This window comes from Astatotilapia calliptera, chromosome 8, assembly GCF_900246225.1.
Source record: "Astatotilapia calliptera chromosome 8, fAstCal1.2, whole genome shotgun sequence".
Classification (NCBI taxonomy): Eukaryota; Metazoa; Chordata; class Actinopteri; order Cichliformes; family Cichlidae; genus Astatotilapia; species Astatotilapia calliptera.
Window position 1 is genome coordinate 12,340,443 of NC_039309.1, and position 25,664 is coordinate 12,366,106.

The following is a 25,664-nucleotide window of genomic DNA, read 5'->3' on the forward strand; positions in this document are numbered from 1 at the left end:
AACAAGCCATGTAATACGTAGTGTTCCTAAAACAGCAAAGTATTTATTTGCTATTTAAATGCACATTTACAGCCATTAGTTATTATTAAAATGTCAACTTTGCTGCTTCCTGGAGGCTTAAGGGTGAAAAGAAATGGCTGAAACAAGCTTCTATAACCTTGCTTCCCCCACTGAGACCAAATGTGTAGTCCTATGCATTTCAGATGTCCTCCTTCACCAGTCTGCACAGCAATCCTTCAGGTTTACATCAGAAATGTTTATAGTGCCCATTGTATTTATTTCACTAAATATAATTGCTCTTCAGATTGACAAAAATTCCTAAATATACAAAACCTCAAAGATGAATAATTTAATAACATAGACAGAAAACAGTTACAGTTACATAGTATCATTAACTCATTTCCCCTTATGTTTCATTGTTCTTTAAAGAAAAAAAGGAAACAAAATAAAAATTAATAGAAAGTGGACAAATCCTGCAAAGTGTCAGCTGAAGTGCCCCAAATTTTTTGAATTTGCTGAGAAAGACTAATGCAAGATTGCAGTCGGTGTATCGGTAAACCATGCCGGTCAATTAAAACAAATAAAATAAAATTTGGGATGAAAAGAGGCCATCAGTTAAGATCACACCTAACAACAAGTGTTTGATAATAATTGATAGTAAACCACATGAAAGTATTGATCCATCCCGTCTTGTATCAATACATCAGGCTGGTGCTGTGATAGTGTGGAGGGCGCCTTCATACCATCTGCACATCACAGTCTAATAATAATCCCAAACAGGAATTTTAGACTAAAAATTCCAGAAGCCGTCTGTTAGTGTTTGTGGAGTCTTTACATCTTTAAAGTAAGCATCACTGAAATAAAACTAGAGTTTAAAAACCTGTGGATACTCAATCAGGCACTGAGTCTTGGTCAAAGAAGTGAGGGAGCTTCTTGGGTTTTCCCTGTGACCACCCACACTCCTTTCTAAGGCAGCGTATTCCTTACGAGGACCATTTGTCCACATGTCTCTGGCCTGGCACATGCTTACAAAGTCACAGCTGATGTGACGTAGAGACCTCAAATATGATTCTAATGTCCTTCATGCTTCTGCTGAATTCTCTTCTGAAGAAGATTCCAAGCTTTCAGCACCTTTTAAATGAGAAGAGGAGTAAAAATTAATGCAAAATCTGTTTTTCTCATAAAGCAGTCACGTGGACTTCATCCTGAAAGGATAAGGTGTGTTTAACCTGCTTCCGAGTGACCTCTGGCTCCCACAGTGTGCTGAGTACCACATTAGCATGCTCTACTTGTTTGCTGTTGGACCACTGGCTCTGCAGCCTGCGAAGGGCATCTTCTGTGGTGACCCCATCACGCTCTGTTATCCTCAACACCGCCTGAGAAAAGATGGGAATTAAGAGAAGGGGGGAGACGTGTTAGGTGGAGTTTTCAAATTATACTTTGGCACCCCCCAGTGGATATATTAAAGAAAACAGTATATCAGTTTTGTTTTTTAAAAAACAGGCCTTACACAATAAAAATATTTACCTTCAATTAAAAATTTGGCTTTAGGATTTGTAGGAGTTATAGAAACAAAACACAGATGTGACGAACTGCAAAGAAAACTTTGCAGAGGACAATTTCATTACCTCCTCCTCTGGGATGATGGTGACCCAGACCTCGTGGACCAAGTTTTGCCATTTGGCCTCCAGAAGAACTGCTGCATCCACCACACACACCTGCTTATCTGCAAAGAATCACATTAACTTTAGAAACTACAACAAAACAGGAAGGAGAAATATGCTTCCCCACTTTAAATGTTCACTACACTCAGCTATTTCAGCCATTTACCGAGTTTCAAAAATAAGTTTTTACTCGCTCACAAGTTCACTTGTTTAAGAATTTACAAAGCTTAAATATTTGAACAAGTACACAATCTTTCCACTAATCCTTACAGTGCAGATGTAACTTGTCAGGATTTACTGATTACTAAAAAGTCCAATTGTCACTCAGTTGAATTAATCACAACCCCTGTTAAAAATTAACAGACGAAAAAACAGCATCATATTTGCAAGGCCAATTAAATGATTATTGACATTCTGTAGGTATCTGATGAACTACCAAAAAAAGTAAAATGCCCCCTAAATGCATTTATATTTAAGAAATGAACGCACGGCAACAATGTTTAGTTGTCAGTTATTACATTTAATTTCATACTATACCTTCGTCTCTGGCTTGGTTGATTCTCTTTTGCACTAGAAGTGCAATTTCAGGCCACACAATGTCTGTTAGGGCTTTTAATCGCACCTGTTGGGGGGAAAAAAAACAAAAAACAAAAAACAAAAACATCTCTGGTAAGTTTCTGAGAGAAACCTGACACGTTACCTGCAATTCTGCAAAGTGCTAAAATATTATCCAATAAATAAATATTATCCATACTACCTGATTTCCAAAGACTTTTCTTCCTAAAGCACGCCTGTTGATGGTTTTATCTTCACTTAGAATATCTAAAAGTGGAAAAGACACTCATTATTGCACAGTTTTACACAAGATACAGTTTAACACTGACAGGAAAACATCTTGTTGAATGTCAGTATACTAAATTCTTGTGTTGTGCAGAGTCCATATTGACATGACAGCACTCTGGTCATTCTCCTCTGAATGCAAAACAAGTTAACATGACAAAATAAGTAACTTGCTGCCAGTTGTGTGACTCACTACATACCAGTGTTAACAAAAAACTGAACAGGATTCAAAACGCTCATCAATCAAAAAGTGATCGTGACAGAGAGCTCATCAGTGGTCAACGCAAGCCAAAAATAAATAAATAAATAAATGAATAAAAATCAGGAGTCAGCTTTCATCAAAATCAAATCAGTGACATCATGACCTTTGCTGACTACAGTGTGTGCATTATAGCAATCAGTATGAAAGCAAAAACACAAAGTCTTATTGTCTTTTTTTTTTTCCCCCAATCAAGAACAGATCAACTGTGTGAAGTATCACAAACATTACAGACTGACCCTTCCACTACGATACCCTCAAGTGAAGGTGTCCCTACCTGAACCAAATTCTTCGAGCACTCTGTGGTAGGCCGCTGCATCAGGTTGGTACACCTCATGGCCTAGTTTGTCGCAGTCAATCCAAACTGCACCAAAGGCCTCCAGCTGCTTAGCGATAGCGCTCTTTCCACTGCCGCTGCCCCCTGTCAGACCAATCACATATGGAAGAGGAGGAAGGTGGGAGTTGTCCTGGGATAGAGGAGACAGGAAATGAAGGGTTTAGAATGTGCAAATAAAATTAGAAAAATCAGCTCCTAAAACAAGTTATACTCACCACTGAAAAAAATAATCTATAATACCAGAGATGAATAAGACAAACCAAATGCACTCATTTGTGAGCTTGATGATACAATTTCCTGAACATAATATGTTTCACGGATGATCTGATATCCTCGTGTTGGTGTTGTTCCCAGACCATCATGAAAATGTTGTTCCAGGTTCAACGTTGCAAGTGACCAATCACATTGTTGTGACGTTATTCCTTTGCCATTCGTGCATTTACGAAATTCCAATGTTGCAAGGACAATATCAATTCTGCTTACTGTTTATTAAAGGGTTACGGTTAGGGTCAGGGTCCGTTGATGGGCGGACAGAGGCGGTTTCACGCAGTTCAAGTACAGTTTTTTGTTTTACGCCGGTTTTTCCCGAAGTCGCAAAAGTATGACGTCACAACATTCTGATTGGTCACTTGCAATGTTGATCCTGGAACAACATTTAGTATGATGATCTGGGAACAACACCAACACGAGGATATCAGATCAACCAATGTTTCACTGCTCATTTCTAACTGTCAATAAATGTGTGAACATGTCACCTTCAGTATAAAACATTAATGATACCCACAAAATACTTTGTGTAATATCCACAGATTTTCCCCCCACCCATATCACGCAATTCCTGCTACAACAGTTAAAAGGTCGACCCCGTCACACCCTTCACCAGCCAGTTGGGTTTATTTCTGCTTCTTTGAGTGATTAAAAAGACACTTCAGAGCACATTCTCACAACTTTTACTAGTCGTGACTGAAAAATGAACCTCTTTTAAAAGGAACTTCATGTAATAGGAATGAGCTCAACCAACACTGGTGGGCGTTGTCCAGCTATAACGCCTTTGGTTCACCAAATCAATAAAAGATTACGAGATGTTCTTTTATAGGCTTGCACTTCTGTGCACTGCAAAAAAACAAACAAAAACAAAACCTGAATCAAAGGTAGCATGCCTGTGATGCACCTTTGATAGGAGCAGGGCCCCATTAATGCCCTAGTTTGGAAAAAAATAAAATAAATATGGTGATAAGAGACAGTTTTATTATAACTGCAGCTAACTGGTCCTTCAATTATACTGAAGTTTTTTCAGTGTGTTTGGACTCGCTGTTTTTGCACCTAAATTCTAAAAATACACACTCCTAACAAACCTACCTTGGGTGGTGTAAGCAGCGTCCCCAGGAGACGAGCACGCAGACTGGAGGAGCTGATCTTCTCCTCCTCTATCTCTGTGTGGTGGGCATCCTTGAGCAACTGGATCTCATGAAGGACAAGAGCTGGAAGACCCTGATTTAGAAAGTGGAAAGAACAAAATATGAAATATCACATCCTGCAGTAGAAATGAGACAAAATCAGAAAATGGAAGCAAGTAAAAATCCCGTAGCCCTTAATATGTACTGTCCTACTTTGAGGTGAATTTACAAGAGTTGAGTGGTAAGCCTGTTAAGTGAGTTACATGACAAAGCCTCTATAATACAGTATAATACTCTATTGACGGCACTCATTGGACTGACCCATACTCTGAATAATGAAAGTTCAAAGAACTCAGTGAAGATCTATAAAGGAGATTTGTGGATGCAAGCTTGGAAAGTCTCTTGTTGCCCTTTCATCACATCAAAACTGGTCTTGGAATAGATAAAGCAGGCTAACATTAACCCTCTGAAATGTCATTGCCAAAGCCCAGACTTTAACCCTATTGTAAATTATTTTTTGACTACGCTTAGAAGCAGAGCCTGTGTCAGGAAACCAACCGATTTAAATGAACTGTATCGAATCTGCCAAGAGAACCGGTCAAATATTCAGCCTGAAGCTTGCTGATTGCTACCAAAAACATCTGGCTGAGATGGAACTTTTGACCAGAACTATTAAATTATATCATATCATATTATTAAATATGTCTGAATAATTTAGCAGTATCAAAAGGGCCTTTGTGGGCATTTTTTTTTTTTTAAATAGAAGGAATGGAGAGCTATCTGCTATTCTGAAAGTAGAAGAAAAAAAACAAATGCTACACACGCGCACACACACCTGTTTACAAAAAGAATCTTCACGTTTCAACACAAAACAGTATTTACTGTCAATTTCCTGACTTACATTCTCAGTGCGTTTCTTGTTCACAGCCTCCCCACCCTTTCTAGTCTCCTCGCTGACCACAATGCACTCCAGCAGGGGGTCAACTACAGACACTCCAAAGGGGTCATCAAGAGGCACAACCTCCACCTGCAGTGAGGGCTTGACGTCTTGGAGGAACTCCTGCAGTCTCTGGACCCGAACAGAGTAAGGCTCGATCAGCTCCTTTAGCACTTTTTCTGAAACCAGGAGGAAAACAATGTCAGGTGGATTTTAACATATGACTGAAATATGAGATGTCAGTCTCAGAAACACAACTACTCACTTTTAAGCATTGCATGGTCACACAAGCCAATCAGGAACCTTCTATTGGCCAGCAGGCAAGAGATACTAAGTAGAGTCTTGTGGGCCCCATGGAGTCGATCAAATGTCCCTCCTACCACCACGTCATTGTAAGTCTGCAGCGGCTCTGCCTTTTCTTGCTGTGCTTCTGGCACATCCTCCTCCTGCAATTTCATTAGCTCTGAGTGAAGCAGCACTGAAGGCAGCCCAGGTCTACAGGCATAGCAGTGGCCGGTGTAACTCTGCAAGCACTGAGTGACCTGATGGGTCTGACCGGGGTCCTGGGGAGCAAAGTCTGTTAGCACCACCTCTGGTGAGTTAGATAGAGCCTGTGGTGTGGGAAAGGGGCCGTTTGGGGTCGTGGCTCCGCTGCATGCGACTGACTGAGTGCGAACATTAGTCAGCAAAACGCAAACATCCAAGTGCCCGCACACATCAGCTGCATTACTGTACAGGCGGGTAATGAGATTAGACAGGTCCACTGCTGGTGGAATGAAAACTGGCCGAGGCTGGCTCCCACTTCCCAGATTCAACCCAGGATGGAGGTGGACATAGAGCGTACGCTCGACTCGCTGAGCAGCTGAGCTGAGCACCGGAGCAATGCGTAACGGAAGGGTGTGGAGAGGAGACGTCAGGACAAGGATGCCTGTGCTGAACATGGACATGTTACCTGCGGATGTCACAGAGATTCACAGTGCTAGGGAAGTCACTGGATTGGGGTTGGCTAAACACTGAAAGGGATGGAAAGAGAAAGACAGTTAAAAAAAAAAAATCTGTCTGAGACTGTAAAGTAAAAATGCCATGTTATAATTAAATTACAGCAAAAATAATAATAATAAAAAAATAAAAAATTCAAGCTATAGTACACTTACACCAATATATGATTAATCCTTGTTTCCTCATCAGTTGATACACTTATGGTATCAATTTAAAAATCCTACTTTGTGAAGAAAGTTGGTTGTCTAAGTCGTCCACTCACCAAGCAAGGTGACAACAAAAGCCTTTTAAGGCTGTGAGGTAACCATAATCGTCACTCTCTTCCAAATTGATGTTTTAAACATTGGTACTAGTGTAAGAGACAGGGCGCATTTAAAATCATAAAATAACTTATGGTTTTGTTCTCCGAAAAGTTGGGCATAACACTGACCACGACCTACATCAAAACATGAAATAAATAGAATACCTCAATTAAAATAAATATGCAAAGTCCAAATAGCTCAGTTAGGGAGTTAGCTTATACAAAAGCAGCAGCACAGTTAACCTTTTATCCATTGAAAGCTTAACTGGACAGCACAGTTTCTGTCATATTTCAGGCTGCTTATGGAACAAAAATGACTGGGTTTGCATCAGAAGTTGGCAAGGGTAGTTTCTGCCTATGCAGCTACCCTTAGAAAAACTTGGAAACCATTCTAATAGAAATCAAACCACGTTTTTATTGATATATACTGAGAAGCCAAAACTCGTCATTAAGGGTTCAGAGGAGGTTGTCAAATGCCATCTTTATTGGGGAAAGATTTCAATTGAAAACAGGAGAAAAAAGTAAAAATAAAGTTTTAAAAAAACCTCAAAGAATGCAAGTTTAAATGTAACAACAGATTCAATAAACCGATCCACAAGGCCTGTAACACTGTGGGTGTGGAGCTTGATTCTTTGACAGAGGTCTCAGAAAGGAAGCTACTGTCCAAGTTATGATCAGTACTGGACAATCCTTCACACCCTCTCCATCTAATGCTGTCACCACAGAAGCATGTTTTGCAAAAGACACCACAGAACATATCTACCTGTGACCATCAAACTTTACAACTCCCCCTTATGACACCTGGATAGTTTTTACTTGTACCATCTTGTTTAAAGTGTACATTTTGCTTTTAATATTTCATAAATTTTATGAAAGTCAGCATTTACAACAAAACAATATAATCCTCTGATAATTAAGTAAAAATGTACCAGGCAAGGCTTCCTTTATATGGCCTTGTGTCAGATGTTAGAGAAAGACTGGTGCTGAGGGTGGTCCTCTTAGCAGTCCTTTACATATTTAGACAATGTTGACACTATTTGTGTCCCATTTGTTGTTGCTGTAAGCATGTTGGATGGCTTGGAATTACTGATACATGCTATGGCTAAAAATTGGGGAGCAGTCAGACATCGTTTCAACTGCAGATAACATTATCAACACCCGTGCTATGTCCTCGGTTGTGTTTACCTGATGCAATGAGTTGCAATAATGGAATGATTTACAAGCTTTGACAAGAGTTACTTAAAAACCCTCACTTCAGTTGAGGCTGCTTCTCAGCAGTTACTCTGTAACAGTTTAAAACAGAGACATTGTGTCTGTGCAACAAATCCCATTTGGGTCAACAGCCAAAGCTGCTGGTGATCATTGCACGCACAAGCGACATGACTAGACAGACAATGAACCAACTCCAGAAAGTGACCGATCACACAAGGCACTAATACACAGTTTCTAACACTCGTTTCTGGTTATAATCCTTCCACACAGGTACATTACACTTCCTACGCCGACTGCTGACTTTAAGATCTTCATCAGTTGGATCTGAAATCTTGTCTGCTTTTTTCCTGTGGCCTCAAACCTTCCTATTGCCTCAGTGATTGGGGTTTGCAGTTGGGGGGAACCTTTGAGTTGAATACGCATATGTGGTGTAGCAAGCTTCTTTAAGAGCTCAGTGAGAAAGACTGATGATTGATAATTCCGTTCTTGAATTCAGGGTGCTGAGCTGTGAAAAAGGTGTAGCCATTCAGGATGGTAATGTCAAGTTGTACCACACTTGCAGGTGTAGGTGCCAACCATCTGGTCCATGGTATCTATACTTCCTTTGGCTTGTTGTTGAATGTGATCAATTATATGTTTCCCCCTCCCCTTTCTGGTATTTTAATCCAACACTTTGTTACAATACATTGTGCTGAGGAGTACAACAGTCGCCCTTTTCTTTCTGACATAGCCAACTATGGTAAGGCTGCCATTGAATCCAACCTCTGTGTTGTAAACTTCCCAGGATGAGGAAGGATGGAAAGATGTCTGCCTTGTCCCATTGTAGTTCCCACAATTGTGTCTCCAGTAGACACTGTGCAAGAGGCACACTGGAGAAAAAGTCATCTGTAGTGAAGTTGTGTCTTGTGTTTATGAGTCTACTCCACAACCAGTGGACAATGTTTTCCCTCAGCTTTTTCTGCACTTCTTTCACAAAGTAAATTATTCCAAATATTATATTGCAGATGTCGGCATAACAAATGCAAAAGATTTTCAGGCCATACTTGACGGGCGTGTTTGGCATCTACTATGGAAATTTTGTCTCCCCCACAAGTTGACCATCTAGGGTGGCACAATCACTGGTGATGAACACTGTCTGAATGATGAATGAATACCATCTGTTAATTCTTGCTGTGAAAAATAATCTCCCTAAGTGGTGATACTCTAGCGGCCCACGAAAATATATATTCCTGACATTAACAGTTGATAAGAATCAAAAGATTCCATTGGAAATGAATGCAGATCATTTTTAATCACTTATGGAAGTTTGGTGTAGTAATACAACAATGACAATTTTGTAAAAATGTTTAAAAGGCCATTTAAAAATGTAAATGGCATGACATTAAAAACATGTTTTTGAGGAATAGCTGGAACATGGAATGCAAACAACTTGTCATTAATTAGATATTGCAAGAAAACATCCTGACCGGGTCATTTGTGACCCACTAATGCATCTAAGGCTTAAAGTTGTTCTATGTTAAGCCAATGTGACTGCAGCGAGCTGGCCACAGCAACTGTCTGAGCTTGTTTTCTATCTGTATATAGTTGGACTTGTGATTAACTTCTGTTAATCACAAGTCCAATCTGTGTTCGAAGCTAGCTAGCTAGATGCAACACTAAAGCAGCACTGGCTGCAAAAAGTGGCAGAAAAGCAGGATAAATATAAAATACCTACGCTTTCACCATATTAGTAATGGCAACCATACTCCGCACGATCCTAAGATATCGCAATAGCAACTATGTTTTTCCAGACGTTTGGTACGGCCTGTACATGCAGCCAGAGCCAAAAAAAAAAACGTTCCCAACTGACAGTCTGGCTGACTGTCTTAACAGCAGCTTACCTGTAGGTAGCAGATCTAAAGCGCTGTGAAGAGCGTCAGAGTCGAGCCGTACTGATGTGGAGCTGCACGCATATTTACTGGAGAGCTCGTTTATCTGTCACTTTTAAACGAAAAGCTGCCTATTCCCGTTCAGCCCTGTGCAAACTGCTAAGAACCCACTAGTGGAAGTCACTCGCACGTGAACGGGGTTTTGTAATCACGTGATAGTTCCTGGCCACTTGATTGGATGCAGAGCTACAGAGCCGTTGAAAAGAAGCCGCGGTCAAGTGACCAAGGTAACGATTTTTTTTCAGCCGTGAACTCTAAAAAATGAAAGGTATTTCACTGCTTTAGGTATTTATTTATTTTAAATTTATTATAAAACATTTTTTATTTTAATTTTAAATTGTAATATTTATTTATTTAAATAATTAGTAAAACTTTTTTTTAATAAAAAATGCTTTTTTAAATGTTTTAATATTTTCAATTGATTTCCTCGTTTTAGTTTTTTTATTGGTTGGTTTTGTTTTTGTTCTGTTTTTGTTATCTCAAGTGTCACTTTTGATCTTTTTAAATTATTATTATAAAACCCTAAAATCAGGGTCAATATATAAGAATCTTAAAGTAAGTATAATAATACAAAGGCAACAGTTTGTGAAGGTGTCCTGTCTCACATGCTCAAATACAAAGGGAGGATTTGAATGCCAAATGTGACCAAAGTGAAAAAGACTTTATTTTATCTTAGTCTTGTAACTAGATTATATTATTGTTTGGGTTTCATTTGTTCCCCAGAAATTTAACTGTTCAACAGTCCTGGGTCTTCTTTGTCATATTTTTAGTTTCATGATATTCCAGATGTTTCTACTGGTCAAAGGTTTGGACTGCAGACAGGCCAGCAGCATGCCCTCTTCTAGTAAATACTACCAACTTTAATGTAATATTTATATGAAATGCTAAACAAAGAACATAAAAGTAAGATAAAGCACAACAGATACAGAAACAAGAATACAAATAATTAGACTGAAATTTGCCTGTTAATGAAGTGTGCCAATGCACCCATGTTCCACCTCTTATAGACCAATTTGTCATTCTTTAGTTTAACTTATGGCAAAACCAGTATTTTAAATTATTTTCATTGCTTAGTTTCCTTTGGTCACCTTAAAGAAAAAAATGAGGCAGATGTTGTCAATAAATTTAATATTATAATGAAAAATTAAACATTCAACTTATTCAATTATAAACTGCAGAACTAACTTTGATGTAAATTGTTTCTGTATTTGAAGGTACTATTAAAGGAATTATACAAATGTTTGACTGAAGTGGCGGGTTTAATTATCTACAATTTATCAAATGTAAACGAAGCACTTTTTACAAGCTCAAGATGTCTTAAAAAAAATTAACAAACAAGAGAATCTATTACAAAGAATGAGACAAACACTCTTGGGGGAGATCTTTCTTCATTTTTCAAATTATATTTTGAGGCCAACAATTTACTTTCACAAAAATAATTAATAAAAAGAAAAAAAGAAAATGAAATGTCTCTATAAGGTAGAAAGAGTTCCATGCCCTCAAGTTTGGTGGGCAGAGGCTTTGCATAAGTAGCAAAAAAGAAATACCAACACAAATGAAAAATAACAGGTTCAAGTAAAAAGTTTAGTCATAACAAAGTTACACCATAGTCTGGTGTACTCTTGGACATTAAGACGGTTGTTGAGTTTAATTTTTGGTCAGAGGAATCAAACTGAGCCTATGGGACCAGTTCCTCTAATGACTTCTCCACAAATAAAAAGTGCTCAGTAAGACTCAAAAAACTACTTAGAAATATAAGTTGGCACTGAAATGTGCAAGAAATGGAAAATTTGAAATTCTTGATGGTAAACCTGCAGGATCGGGCATGACATCTTCAGTGGATGCTTATAAACATTGAGAGTTTAACACACCAAGCCCGTTGACATGTATTAATTGACTTTTTTATCACTGGTGGTATCACTTGCTGCTGTGTCATAATGGCACTTCTCCACACATCGTCTTGGAAACCATCCTCTTACACGGTCTCCAGCTTAATGCCAAACAAAAAAAAATAGAAAGTTACACATTTGTTACAGTGACTTTACACGACACTTTGTTACAGTGGTTTTGAAAATTCAACGGGACAATAATTCCTTACCTCTCAGTTGCTCCTCACTTAAAACTTTATCTCCATACATCCACCATCTAAAGGAAAAAATTACAGTTTAAAAAAAAATGACTCATCAAATACCTATAAAGCTTATTAGCCTGTGGGGCCAGGTTCACCCCTTAAAGGCTGCACTAAGGTATGTGGTGTACCATGAATCAGCAGCTGGAGGTGAGGCATTTACAGGTCAAACACTGGTGTTGTTTGACTTCTGTGTTAATCCCAGTTTTTCCATAATGCACTCGGAAAACCAAGGTGGCAAGTAGAATGAAATTAGCAACTGGCTATCTGGCTGACTGCTAGGATCTGCTTGGGACGAGTGACCGTAAATGATGTGGCCTACTTATGACCAAGCTGTGGAATCTGTCACTCAGACCCAAGTGGACCCCTAGACTCATGAAGTGGAAACTATGACATGCTAATTAGACTGCTGGTTGACCACACTCAAAATCAAACACCAAACAGGAAACAGTAGTTCTGTGCAGACAAACTTACTTGGTACCACGAGTAGCCAGAATGGTATCCCCCTTGCAGAGAGGGATCCTGGGTTCCTCGGTGCAGGGGGTTCTAAAAAAAGTTTGTAAACCCTTGCTGAGAGGGCAGCAAGCTCCATTATAATCCTCTACTGCCCGGTACTGGACCTGCTGGTCAAGGCAAATATGATACATGGTTATTCTACTGCTCTGAACATCAGTTAAAAGTTACTTATAGTATGTGTAGAAAGTCTTTAATCTTAGTGCTTTGATAAATCTCACAGTACTGATTATAAGATCTACACTATATGAAAGGTATCTGTTAATTTCATTCTCTATGGTGTATTGGATTGTTACAAGCTAAGATGTAGCTCATCAATTTCCTGACATGATATGATTATAAATATGATCCTCAGTGTTTATTTAGTATCAGTCCCTAGTACTTCAGCATGAAAATACACTCTTCTTGACCTGTATGTTTTGCTTGTTTCACACACTGCATAAGCCAAATTCATGCAATGCATAAATAAACCCCTGACAACACTTAACAGTTATGTGCATTGAAAACTACAGTCTTATCACAAGTATTTATTCTTTAACTTGGTTACTTACACTTCTCACTCGTTTATCAGCTTTCTGTTTCAGTTGCTCAATCTGTGTAAGGAGAAATAACAGGTACAAATTTTATTTATAAACTGAACTTTTATAAGAAATGTCTAATTAGTCATCACTGAATCTATGGAGTTAAACAAAAACATGTTTTTTTCTAATTTTAAGACAGAACAGTAACAAACAAAACACAATCAGTAATGTCTACATTACTCAACTCAACCTACAGTTAAGGTGTGCTGGTGACACTTGGGATGGACTGGCCATACAATGCCATCGCCTCTGGGTGTCCCCGACCACGTGAAGACTTGTTTAAAATTCAGCCAGCGGCTGCCGAGGTCGTACGGGAAGATAAACTCTTCCCCTGTTTGGTAGTGCTGTATTCTGTCTTTGGCCTATTAAAAGAAAGACAAGCAAACCAAGAAAACACATTTTCTAGTACTGTCAGAGGGTACTATAACATGTGTGTCTCAGTCATTTTTAAATATGAAGTACTGCAATGATATGATATGGTACTGAGTGAATATAAAAATCACATCCCAGATTACCGTTTGTGAATCAAGAGAAAAAGACACTGATATCTCAAAATGTTATCAGGAATCAAAGTCACGGGAAATCAAGCAGAGACATTCTGACCTTTTCCTCTATCCACGACTCGATTGAAGTCTTATTTCGAAGGATGACTTTCATCTGAAAAGGACACACACTCATTATCAGAGTCAGCAATCTCTCGGCCTATATTTCCTTAAATAAACTGCTTTGTTATTGGAGTATTGAATGGAGCTGGATATATACTACACATGTCCAAGCTTTAAACTTATAAAATTGGTTTCACTCTTTCTTGCTTAAGAAAATTCAGTTACCATTTATTTATTACAGCTATGCAGTTTATCTTTTTTATGCTATGCACTGTCTTTCTTTGTCCCTTTATGTTATGTTAACCATTTTTGTTACATTACTTGCAAATAAATAGGTAGGAGTATGGATCCATGCATTTGCAGAATTCTAACACAGTTTTATTTCTGATATGCCTACATACGCCACAATATGCTCTCTGGTCAGATCTTCACCAGATGTTTTCCACACTGCTCTTGTCTTGAAGTGAAAACATGGCTTGCAAGATGTAATGTGGCTTTGTAGGATAATGAGTAAAATAATCAGACAAATGTCTCTCTCTTTTTTTTTTTTTAACCAAAAGCTTGTTAAGTTTGCAAAACTTAGGAAAAACTCACCTGTATAATGAAAAGCATACCAACGGCAATAGTGGTGCCAAGTGCCAAACCTAAGGCAAAGAGTGTAGCAGCGAAGGCAGGCACACTGAAGGGCATGAGGGGCTGAAATTGACGCACAGCACTCATGTCAATCCTTACAGTACTCCAGCCGAATGATATCTGCAGTGAAGAAAGAGGAAACAGCTTTATTAGCCTGGTGGGGGTTCGGCCTAGAACTGTGATAACAGGACATCAAAAGCATGGTGGGGCCAGCGCAGGTGACAGCTCACCCTCTCATACAGCTGTGTGTACATAGTCATAATGAAGATAACGGCAGCGTGTGAGCAACCCAGTGGAGCCAGGAGCAGGAAGCTGGTGAAGTAGGCGTGATTCAAGTGGCCACAGCAGTTGTTGATCCAGGGGCAGTGGTGGTCCATTTTCATCACGCACCTGAAGGAATGGCGATGAGGAGGAGTAACAGGACATAAGAGTAATAATCTGCGGTCAAAGCTCATTTTTCAATCATCATACAACTGCAAAAACAGACATTTCACATCAATAGACAATCACTAATGATGTGCTCTAAGGTATGGAGCACTCTAATGGAGTGATACTTGCATGAGAGGAAATAACATGCACTTAAGGGATGTTTTCTTCTGAAATAGTAGTTTGGTGTGCTGCCAATAGCTCAGTAATTTTGCAGCTGTAATGCCCTGTTCCTGAACCAATTTCTTTGGTCACAAGTCAGTGTTTTTCCATCGCAAATAATTTTTTTGCCACTCCCCAAAACCTTTTTAGTCAGCAACCAAAGGAGAAGCTCTCCTCTCATTCACTGCCACACTATTTTGTACAGGTGAACCGTTTTGACTGTGTTTAATAAATAAATTTAATAATAAATGTAAATACCTGTTACACTTTCGACAGTGGTGGGACCTGGGAGCCTTGTAGCCTTGACACCCTCTGCAGAACTGTAGGTACTGGGTATCCTGCTGATTTTCCTGTTTCAGCATAGACACATGTGTCAGATAATATATGGATTTATAACATTTAAATAAGTTCATGCTTGCTAATGTTTGTGTGCTAAAAAATTATATGAACTTATCCTTACTGGTTTCCAGCCAAGAGGAATGTATCCAGGTCCAACAAACATAGCATTGAAGTAGTTGTAAAGTATGAGGACAGTCCAGTTGATGAGCATGATGAAGTTAATGCTCCCCCCTGTAGTGTCTAGAGGCCAGTACCAGATAATGGAGTCTAGAATTGCCATTGTGGAGCATATAGCAATGACAGACAAGGCTATGATTGGACCCCAGTGGCACAATCTCCGAACCTCATGGAGGTTCTTAAAGGTCACAAAGGTTGACAGGAAGTTCATTTTTTCAGAGCTAGTTTAATTCTAGTATTTTGGCTGCTGGACTCCAGAAATTTCAAATGTCGATGTATTAGTGTTTTGCTCTGCTATCTCCCAAAGTCACGGGTAGAGGTGATACACATATTTTTTCTCGTCCTCTGAGTATCCAGGAACAGGCCCAGTCTTGAACTACTGACGCGTTCTGTGTCCCACGATTTCTTGTCCTGGCAGAGAGCAGCATCCTCTCTTGTCAATCCCTGAAGCACACGGTCTTTGTGATGGACTCAAGTTTCCCATCTGAAAGAGAGGGGGAAAGCAGTTTTAAATCATAAGCAGTGAAATTAATTAGTGACAGAGCCAGGAGTCACATCAAGCTAATGTTTTTTCAGTAGTTACATGTGTCACCTGTCCCAATATTTCTGTTATGGTAACAAACAACAGCTGATAACTAGGGACCTTTTTATTTGGGATCTATACATACTCAGTTAGATGACCTTTCTGAAATAATTAAAGAATTTTCAGAAGCTTATTAAGTCTGTTTAATTGGGATTGTTTTGCAAAAGTATTGTGAAAAAGTATTTGACTGATTTCTTAGTTGGTTTTTTTTTGCATCTTTATCACACGTGCATTTTCATTGTCTAATATTATATTTTGTTTTAAAAATTAAAAAAATGCCATCTTTAAAACAAACTGTCTAGAAATAGTTGCCTACCTTGTTAAATCATGAATTTTTTTTTCTTTTAACTGAGTTCATTTTCACCAACCTGATTACTGCCAGACCTGTTGAATCAAGAAATCATTTCAATAGAGACTATCTGACAAAAATTAACGTAGTCTAAAAGATGTCAAAAATATCAACATATCATGGCACAATAAAAAGAAACAAGTGAGAAACAAAGTCATAGCCATCTATCAGTCTGGAAAGGGTTACAGAGCTCATCTAAGGCTTTGGGACTCCAGTGAACCATTATCCACAAATGGAGAAAACTTAAGAGCAGTGGTGAACCTCCTAGTCTCCGGCCTACCAAAACACTCCAACATCAGTGTTCATTATTCAACAATAAGACAGGGATCAGGGAAAAAATCCATGGGAGCGTTCCTAGTCGAAACTGCTCAAAAAGAACACAAAGCCTCATCTCATATTTGACAAAAACCATCTTGAAGATCCAAAAGACTTATGGGAAAATTTTTCTGGGGACTGAGAAGACATAAGTCTAATTTTTTGGAAGGTTTTGTCCTGTTACAGGTGGCATAAAACTAGCACAGCATTTCATAAAAAGAACATTATAGAAACAGCTAAACATGGTAGTGGTCCTGCTGCTTCAGGACCAGAATGACTTACTGATGGAACCATGAATTTTAATATCTGAAAGAAATTCCTAGTAGAATGTCCAACCTTCAGTTTGAGTCCTGAAGCTCAAGCCCACCTAGGTTATGCAGCAGGACAATGACATGAGAAACACCTGCAAGTCTACCGCTGAATGGTTAAAAATAAACCAAAATAACATTTTTGGAGTTGCCAAGTCAAATTCTGGACTTTAATCCGATTGAGATGCTTTGGCATGATCTTAAACATGCTCAAAAAACCTTCAATTTGGCTGAATCAAAACAATTATGCAAAAAAAGAGTGGACGGAAATTGCTCCACATCAACGTGAAAGACGGATTGACAGCTATAACAAATGCTTGACTACAGTTCTTGCTGTCAAGGTTGACACAACCACTTATTAGTTTTAGAGGGCAATTACCTTTTCATACAGGGCTACGTAGGTTTGGATACCCCCTCCCCCCATTAATAAATGAAATTATCCTTTAAAAACTGCATTTTGCATTTACTCGTGTTATCTTTGTCTAATGTTAAAATTTGTTTGATTATCTGAAACATGTAAATGTGACAAATGTGCAAAATACTTTTTCACAACACAATTTATGTCATACTGCTAATGAAAAAGATGTTATTCGTGCTTTAAAAAAACAGAAACAACTCCTCGGTAGTTGCAATAAAAATACTGAACAATCATGACTAACATTTTTAGCTAATGACTTAAAAGCACGTACAGAAACGGCAATAAAACATACCACACTAATGTAGACAGTGCTGGATTTGTATTAATATTAAATTACCAAACTAAAAGCAGAACCACAGCATTTGCTTCATTGACTAATTAGCTTGTGTTACCAAGCTAGCTAATTCTCGCCAGAAAAAAAAAAGATTAATAATTACGATTTATATGCAAGTCTTCTATCCATCACTGCACAGTAATGGACAGAAAACTATGCGTTAGACAACTCCGCTTTAAAAAAAATCAACAGACAGGTGATAAGTTTATGCCTTTAGCTCTAAAATTGTGTTTCCGTTAGCACCGTGGGTTCAGCAGTTATCGTTAGATAGCTAGCCTAGTCACCAACATAAACACTAATAACGTAGCACGCTGAACACTTACCACGAGGGGCAAACAGAAAACAAAGATAACCTAAATGACAAATGCTTTGTTTTTAATAAATAGAAACAAAAGGCTGTCACTTTAAATCACCAACCTGGTCACTTCCTTATTTTTTTCATAAAATTTTCCTGTGTACAGTGAGGAACCTTCCTCATGGTGTCTCAGAAACTAATACCCTCCACCACTTGTAGATACCTTTTAATCCAAGTAGCAGTCTATCACCGAAACGGCACAGAACTACAAGAGTTATTCATGTATTCAAATTCGGGCTGAAATTATTAGCATTTTCTGTCCATCTTTCGAACCTTTTTCAGTGTCGAAAACGTGAAAACAAAGTCAAGTTCCTTACCGAGCACATTATACTGTGACTCAAGGAAGAAGCTCCATTCGAGGCTTGTTGTTATTCTGAGCTAACTGTCAACCAGAAAGCTAGTTACCTGTTGTAAACTCGACTACCAGAATGTCTTCAGACTTTGAAGCATACGAGCAGGACTTTGGAACAATTACCGCAGAAATAACTAATAAAATTGGCCGAATTCCCAAACTAAGTGGAGGTAAGAGTTTCATTTATAAGCTGTTAAAGCTCATCTGGGTTGCTAGCTCCAGTCTCAGCTGACAAGGCAGCTAACGGTAGCGATAATGTGATTTCATCCAAATATTGGTCAAACTAGTGGTGAAACACAGCTATATAAAAATAGTTTTTGTTATATAAAAAGAATGTGACATGTATTTGTGGCCGTCTTCTTATCTTGGTATGTCTTTGATAGGTTTAGCCGGTGTGAAAATAGTGTTAAAGAACATCCTAACTTTGTTTATGGTGTTCAGAAGAGGATAGAAGCTTCAAATCACTTTAATGAGTAGGTTAATATTAATTGAAACTATTCAACTGAAGTAATATTTTAGTGTTATCATAGTGATTTAGTGTATGACATTCTTGCCAATACTTACCATAAAGAAAAACCTATGGATGTTTTTGTGGACAATCATCGTTGGAAAAGTTAAGTTTTGGAATGGCACTGATATCACTGCAACTTTCAATGACACTTTTGGGGAGTGTTGTTTTTAGTTTTACTGTGGATTTCAGTTTTAGCCAGTTTAAAGATAATTCAGCCTTTTGATACCAGCAAGTTTGAAAGCATACGTTTCTTAATATGTTAGCAAGGGCCTAGTAACTAATATGATGGACTAATAACTTTATCCTGGTATTGACTTAAATATTTAAAAGCGTGTCTTTGGTTGACTATTTATTTAGCTCTTTACATTCCATTCACTTTTATTTATATAGCGTTAAATCACAACAGCAGTCACTGAAGGTACTTGGATTAGAGCAATGTAACCTTCAGTGGACGGCTTTTCCAGCAAAAGGTTAGCAGTTTCAGAAATTTTCTCATTGATCTTCAGAACACAGTCCTGGATGCAGCTGTAGATGGTGTACTCTGGTTCATCCGTGCATGCTGTCCAGCACAAAGGACAGTGTATCAGCGGTGAGGTCCACAGTAGAAGTTACAGAGGGGTTTGAGGTGGGATTACATCAAGCATCAGGCCTGAGTTCCTTCTTGTTTGCAGTGATAATGGACAGGTTGATAGATGAGGTCAGGGAGGAGTCTCTGTGGACTTTCATGTTCGCAGATGACATTTTGATCTGCAGTTATAGTAGGGAGCAGGTTTAAGAGGTCCTGGAGGTAAGTTGAGGTATGGACTAGAAAGAATAGGAGTGAAAGTCAATAGACAAGACAGAATACATGTGTGTGAATAAGAGGGAGACAGATGTAACAGTTAAGATGGATGAGTTTAAATAAAAGTAATGCACAGTGCACAAGAAAAGTTAAGAAAGGAGTACAGGAGAGGTGGAATAGTGTCAGAGTTTATTTGTGACAGACGGACAACAGCAAAAGTAAAAGGAAAGGTTTTTCGAGACGGTATTGAGACCTGCTATGATGTATGATTTGGAGACAGATCATTAATAAAACCACACAAGACAGAAAGTTGTTAAGATGTTTTTGGGAAGTGGCCAGAATGGATTAGATTAGAACTGAGTACATCAGAGTTTCAGCTCGGATTGAGCAGTTTGCCTACAAAGGTGGAGAGAAAAGGCTGAGATGGTTTGGAACTGTGGAGAGCAGGGATAGTGAATGTATTGGACAAAAGGAGGAAAAGAGGAAGACCACAGAAAAGATTCATGCATGTAGTGAAGGAGCACATGATAGGATGAGGTGGAAGCAGATGGTCTGCTGTGACAACCCTTAAAGCGAGCAGCTGTAAGAAGAAGACATTGCTGGTTTCATCAGTTTGTTAAAGTGATAGCATTCTGTCATTCTATCAGACTTAATTCAGACATAACCAAAGCCACATGTAACACTTTTTGAATGATATATTTAGAATAGATTGTTATTAAATTGTAGCTCTTCAAGTGTGACTTTGTTGATTTTCTAAAATGAAAACACAGGTATCAGCTGGTAGCTTCTGGTCTAGTCTTCTTAGAGTTGTTTTGCCTCTTCATTTGTATGACCCGCAACTCCTTCACTTTTGAAACACTCATTGATAGATTCTGATGCTGTAGGAGTACAAATCTGACTCTGTCTTCATAAACTTTATCACAAAATTTTATTTAAAGATTTTATTCTGTGATATAATTAGAACTGAAAGCTCAACATACATGTGGTCCATGTGTGCTTCCAGCAATTAATGCCATGTTCACACCACTGATAAGAAGCTACAAACTGACGCCTGACACTTGTTGATGCTTTATGTGCATCAAATCAAAGTTGAGCTGACGTCCATTTTTTTTCTTCAACCTATCATATGCTTGATGCAATTAAACACTTGAGCGACACTTCCGTAGCAAACCAGTGACAGTGTCGCTTGTGATGTCTGTCTGTCTTTGTAACTTTGTCTGGTTGTGAGAATTTAACATTAAGGCATGCAAATTGTGTCTTCTAAGCTCTCTTTGATGTTTAAGGAGGATTATTATTCTGTTGAAATGTGGAAAGAGCATTATGTTCTAATTTTGTTTTGTACAATAGGAAGCCTCTTTAACATGTCTGACCACAATTTTGATAAAGGTGTAGCTTTGAAACTTTCTTGAGATAACTTTGGGCAGCTGGAGAACACCTTATCACTGTATAGGATATTCTCCTATATAGTCATGTCTTATTGAGCTGGGGAACTTAAGATGCTGGAGAGACATCTGCATAGTGGTAATCTTTTTATAGTTGGTTAGTTTTTTGTAAATTTTACTTGTTCAGACCTATTAAGACTGCTGTTTGTGGAACGACTTTGGGTATTTCTCCCCTCTTCTGCTCTGCATGTATCAGTTTTGGAGGAGAAGCAGAAGAGACATACACATGCTTGCATACACAGTGAAACAGACAGCACTTTTGAACTGAGCTAAAATAAAAAGTGTGCACAAATATTGATAGTATCAATAGCAATTCTGGTATTGATACTCAGAGCGATACTTTAAAAAAAAAAAAATCCCCTTAAGTTCAGTATGTAGCCCTCTGAATTGTATTAAATTAATTAAATTTAATAATTTTTTTGGTAATGGAAAAAATATACCTCAAACATACACTATGAAAAATGTCAAACAACAGAAGTTGACATGACCTTTAGAGACGGGCACATTTACATTCTAGGTCTCAAAAAAACTCAGTTTGAAAAAAACATGAAAAGGTGTATTTTGTTTTGTTAACCAGTTATTAATGAAAGTAAAAATCAGAGTGTGTTAATAGTCACTATTTGCAAATGGATGATGAGCCATCTTTTAAGTCGTGAGTGACTGCTCTCCCCAGCATAAGCTGCCTATGTAGGTTTAAAGTATCAGTACTGGCAATTTTGGCCCTGTATTTACTTGGTATCAGATCAATACTAAAATCTGCAATATCGCACCGCACTACTTGACTACATTTTCAGATAGCAATGTGTTGTTAATGTTAGATAGACCTCTTTTCTCATCACCAGTTCTCATACTTGGTTCTGTAGGTTTCAGACATATGAAATCCTGACTGTCTGAGCCTGTTTTTGATACTGTAATTTATATTCTGCAGGATCTAGGCACGAATGCATGGCTTTGACTTTTTTCTTTGAAAGGAGTTTTTAAAATGTATTTATGTTTACATTTCTGTACTGTGAAGCCCTGCACTAAAAGAGGGTTTAGAGGTGGGTTAAAACCTACAGATGTTGTTAACCACCTGGCTCTGGGTCTTCCCATCTTGTTTTTCCTACATGTAGATTTACCAGATTGCTGCATTAGTGTTTTGGTGGCAGGCAGGCAGCTGAAAGACGGGCAGCTTGTGGATTTAGCTAAGCCTGGAAGGGAAACATGAGTTTGGATGACATGGAAAAGGCCAGAGCTAGTTGGCCAGTTGTGATTTAACTTTAAAATGTAATACTTTTACTTAACATACCCATAAATGAATGTAGACATATCAATGGGTAATACTTTCCTATTTAAAATGACTTAATACAAAGAATAGATAATAGAATGCATAATAGAAAGTTGAGCTTCAGTTGCTCCCTTATTTCACAAGGGATCACCACAGTAAATAGCTCCACTATTGACATTGCAGATTTTTTTAAAACCCCAGATTCCCTTCCTGATGGAACCCCACAGGGATTTATGTCTCCTCCTGGGATCGAACCGTATCGTTTGCTTGTTAGGCAGATGTATAAACAGCTACACTGTCATCTGACACCACTCAATACCAATCACAGTTATAAGCTGAGACAAAATAGTCATTGAGTTTGTATTTGTTTTCTCAGTGCAAGAGCCTTTCTGCACAGCACCTTCTTCCATTTTTACGGTCACTTTTCAAAATTAAATGGTATTTTGCAGTGTGAAATACACTGGGTGTTTTTAGTTTACAGCTACACTAAGCCAAAATGGTGGGAAATATATATCTAAAGGTGGATATGACAATTAATTTAAGGCTGAACTACTACATATTAAAATTTTGGTGTCCACACCTAACTGAGTAGGAGCAACCGTTATTACTACTTACTTACAGTGAGTGTTAACTAGTAGTTTGTTTTAAGTTTTCAGATTTCATATGTGGAAGCTTTATCTCTTCCTCTCGGCTCACACTTGCTCATTGGGTTTTCAAAGGCACTGCTCTCACAAAACCTCGCTTGACTGAATATTTCTGGTTTGGAATTGGCATGTCTGAAGACTCATGGCAGCCCATATACATACATAAGTCACTTATAAATAAATATTTGGAAAAGAAACATGTGTAGTTGTAGCAGCAAACAGTGTGTTAAGTGGATGCGTTGTACAGGGAGATGGCCACAGGCAGGAATGATTTCCTGTGTCGTTCAGTGGTGCTTTTCGGTAATCTCAGTCTCTCACTGAACGAGCTCCTGTGACTGACCAACATGTCATGGAGTGGGTGGGAGGTGTTATCCAACATTGTCTTTATCTTGGACAGCATCCGCCTCTCCGACACCACCTTGAGGGAGTCCAGCTCCATCCCCACAACATTGCTGGCCTTACGGATCAGTTTATTAAGTCTGTTGGCATCTGCGACCCTCAGCCTGCTCCCCCAGCATGCAACAGCATAGAGGATCGCACTGGCCACCACAGACTCATAGAAAATCCTCAGCATTTTCTGGCAGATGTTGAAGGACCTCAGTCGCCTCAAAAAATAGAGACGACTCTGGCCCTTCCTGTAAAGTGCTGTGGTGTTTTTAGCCCAGTCCAGTTTATTGTCAATGTGTACTCCAAGGTATTTATAGTCCTCCACAATGTCAACACTGACCCCCTGGATTGAAACAGGGGTCAAGTGTTTCCTGGTCTTCCTGAAGTCCACGATCAGTTCCTTGGTCTTTGCCACGTTGAGCTGCAGATGATTCTGCTCACACCACGTGACAAAGGAGTCGACCACAGCCCGGTACTCTGTCTCATCATCCCTGCTGATGCATCCAACCACCGCAGAGTCATCAGAAAACTTCTGAAGATGGCAGGTCTCTGTGCAGTGGCTGAAGTCTGTGGTGTAGAGGGTGAAGAGGAAGGGGGAGAGGACAGTCCCCTGTGGTGCCCCTGTGTTGCTGATCACCTTGTCAGACACACACTGTGGGAGACGTACATATTGTGGTCTTCCTGTCAGGTAATCAACAATCCAGGACACCAGAGAAGCATCCACCTGCATCGCTGCTAACTTATCACCCAGGAGGGTCGGCCTGATGGTGTTGAAAGCACTGGAAAAGTCAAAAAACATGACCCTCACAGTGCTCGCCGGCTGGTCCAGATGGGTGTAGACACGATTGAGCAGGTAGATGATGGCGTCCTCTGTTCCGAGACGAGGCTGATAAGCGAACTGAAGGGGATCCAGATGTGGTCTTACTATGGGTCGCAGCTGGTCCAGGATGAGCCTTTCCAGGGTCTTCATGATGTGGGAGGTCAGTGCCACGGGCCTGTAATCCTGGGGGCCACTGGGACGAGGCGTCTTTGGTACAGGGACGAGGCATGATGTCTTCCACATCACCGGGACCCTCTGCAGACTCAGACTCAGCATAAACAGTTTATGAAAGACTCCACACAGCTGGGGGGCACAGGCCTTGAGGACAAGGGGACTCACTCCGTCTGGTCCAGCAGACTTGCCTGAGTGAAGTCTCCTCATTTGCATCTCAACCTGGTATTGAGTGAAGGTGATGGGTGGGGGAGGGGTGTCAGGAATCTCACAGGAGGCAACATGTGAAGAGAGAGGCTGGCACAGTGGTGTGGCTCTGGATTCCAGGCTGACTGCAGGTGAGGTTGTGGGGGTGGGAGCAGACACTGTGGTGTCGAATCTATTGAAAAACAGATTCAACTCGTCGGCTCTATTCTCACCTCCCTCAGCTCCCCTGCTGTTGGTTGGCCTGAATCCAGTGATGGTCTTCATGCCCCTCCACACCTCTCTCATGCTGTTCTGCTGGAGTTTCCACTCCAGCTTCCTCCTGTAATTGTCCTTAGCCTCTCTGATCTTGTCCTTTAGTAACACCTGGACCTTCCTCACCTCCTCTTTGTTGCCCCCTCTGAAAGCCCTCTTCTTGTTGTTGAGGAGGGCTTTGATGTCCTTAGTCACCCACGGCTTGTTATTTGGGTAACAATGAACAGTCTGAGCTGGAACAATGGAGTCGGTGCAGAAAGTTATGTAGTCTGTGATACACTCAGTAAGCCCATTGATGTCCTCGGCGTGAGGCTCACAGAGTGTTTCCCAGTCGGTCACCTCGAAACAGCCCTGTAGTTCCGCTATTGCCTCCTCTGACCACCTCCTAACAGTCCTGGTGGTCACAGGTTCCCTCCTCACAATTGGCACATAGCGGGGGGTGAGGTGAATCAGGTTATGATCTGACCTACCAAGTGGGGGGAGGGAGGAGGAGCTGTATGCATCCTTGACGTTAGCATACAGTAAGTCTAAAGTTTTCTCTCCCCTGGTGGGACAGTCCACATATTGTTTGAATGTTGGTAGTGTATTGTCCAGTGATACATGGTTGAAGTCACCCGAGATCACAATAAAGGCACTCGGGTGCTGAGTCTGTAGCCGAGCTATGGCAGAGTGGATAGTGTCACATGCAGCTGTGGGGTTAGCAGAGGGGGGAACATAAACAGCCACCAAG

The 25,664-nt window shown here is 39.6% G+C and overlaps 3 protein-coding genes across 11 annotated transcripts in view; 1 reads left to right on the forward strand and 2 right to left on the reverse strand.

Moving 5' to 3' along the window:
- Positions 1–21: 21 nt before the first annotated feature.
- coasy (CoA synthase) lies at positions 22–10,043 on the reverse strand. The gene is made up of 10 exons (XM_026178579.1): positions 9,827–10,043; positions 5,700–6,447; positions 5,399–5,613; positions 4,460–4,591; positions 3,041–3,230; positions 2,422–2,486; positions 2,202–2,286; positions 1,629–1,726; positions 1,230–1,376; positions 22–1,131 (listed from the first exon to the last, which is right to left on the reverse strand). Exons 2-10 carry the CDS (start codon positions 6,379–6,381, stop codon positions 1,072–1,074), a joined length of 1,674 nt encoding a protein of 557 aa, XP_026034364.1. The 5' UTR covers positions 6,382–6,447; positions 9,827–10,043; the 3' UTR covers positions 22–1,071.
- Positions 10,044–11,243: 1,200 nt separating this feature from the next.
- On the reverse strand, positions 11,244–18,442 carry zdhhc6 (zDHHC palmitoyltransferase 6). 6 transcript variants are annotated; one of them, XM_026178582.1, is made up of 11 exons: positions 18,418–18,442; positions 15,383–15,922; positions 15,181–15,272; positions 14,565–14,724; positions 14,296–14,454; positions 13,700–13,753; positions 13,291–13,458; positions 13,067–13,108; positions 12,477–12,625; positions 11,973–12,019; positions 11,244–11,864 (listed from the first exon to the last, which is right to left on the reverse strand). In XM_026178582.1, the coding sequence occupies exons 2-11, from the start codon at positions 15,647–15,649 to the stop codon at positions 11,764–11,766; spliced, it is 1,239 nt and encodes a 412-aa protein (XP_026034367.1). In that variant the 5' UTR covers positions 15,650–15,922; positions 18,418–18,442; the 3' UTR covers positions 11,244–11,763. The 6 variants fall into 6 exon arrangements, with proteins under 6 accessions (XP_026034367.1, XP_026034366.1, XP_026034370.1 ...); XM_026178581.1 differs by lacking the exon at positions 18,418–18,442 and adding an exon at positions 18,264–18,406; XM_026178585.1 differs by lacking the exon at positions 18,418–18,442 and adding an exon at positions 18,163–18,257 and having other exon boundaries at positions 12,477–12,622.
- An 86-nt stretch (positions 18,443–18,528) lies between these two features.
- vti1a (vesicle transport through interaction with t-SNAREs 1A) overlaps positions 18,529–25,664 on the forward strand; it is a 114,246-nt gene continuing 107,110 nt past the window's right edge. For all 4 annotated transcript variants that reach the window (XM_026178586.1, XM_026178587.1, XM_026178588.1 and 1 more), the window contains exon 1: positions 18,529–18,622. In XM_026178586.1, the coding sequence (XP_026034371.1) occupies positions 18,529–18,622 (94 nt within the window). The remainder of the gene's footprint in view (positions 18,623–25,664) is intronic.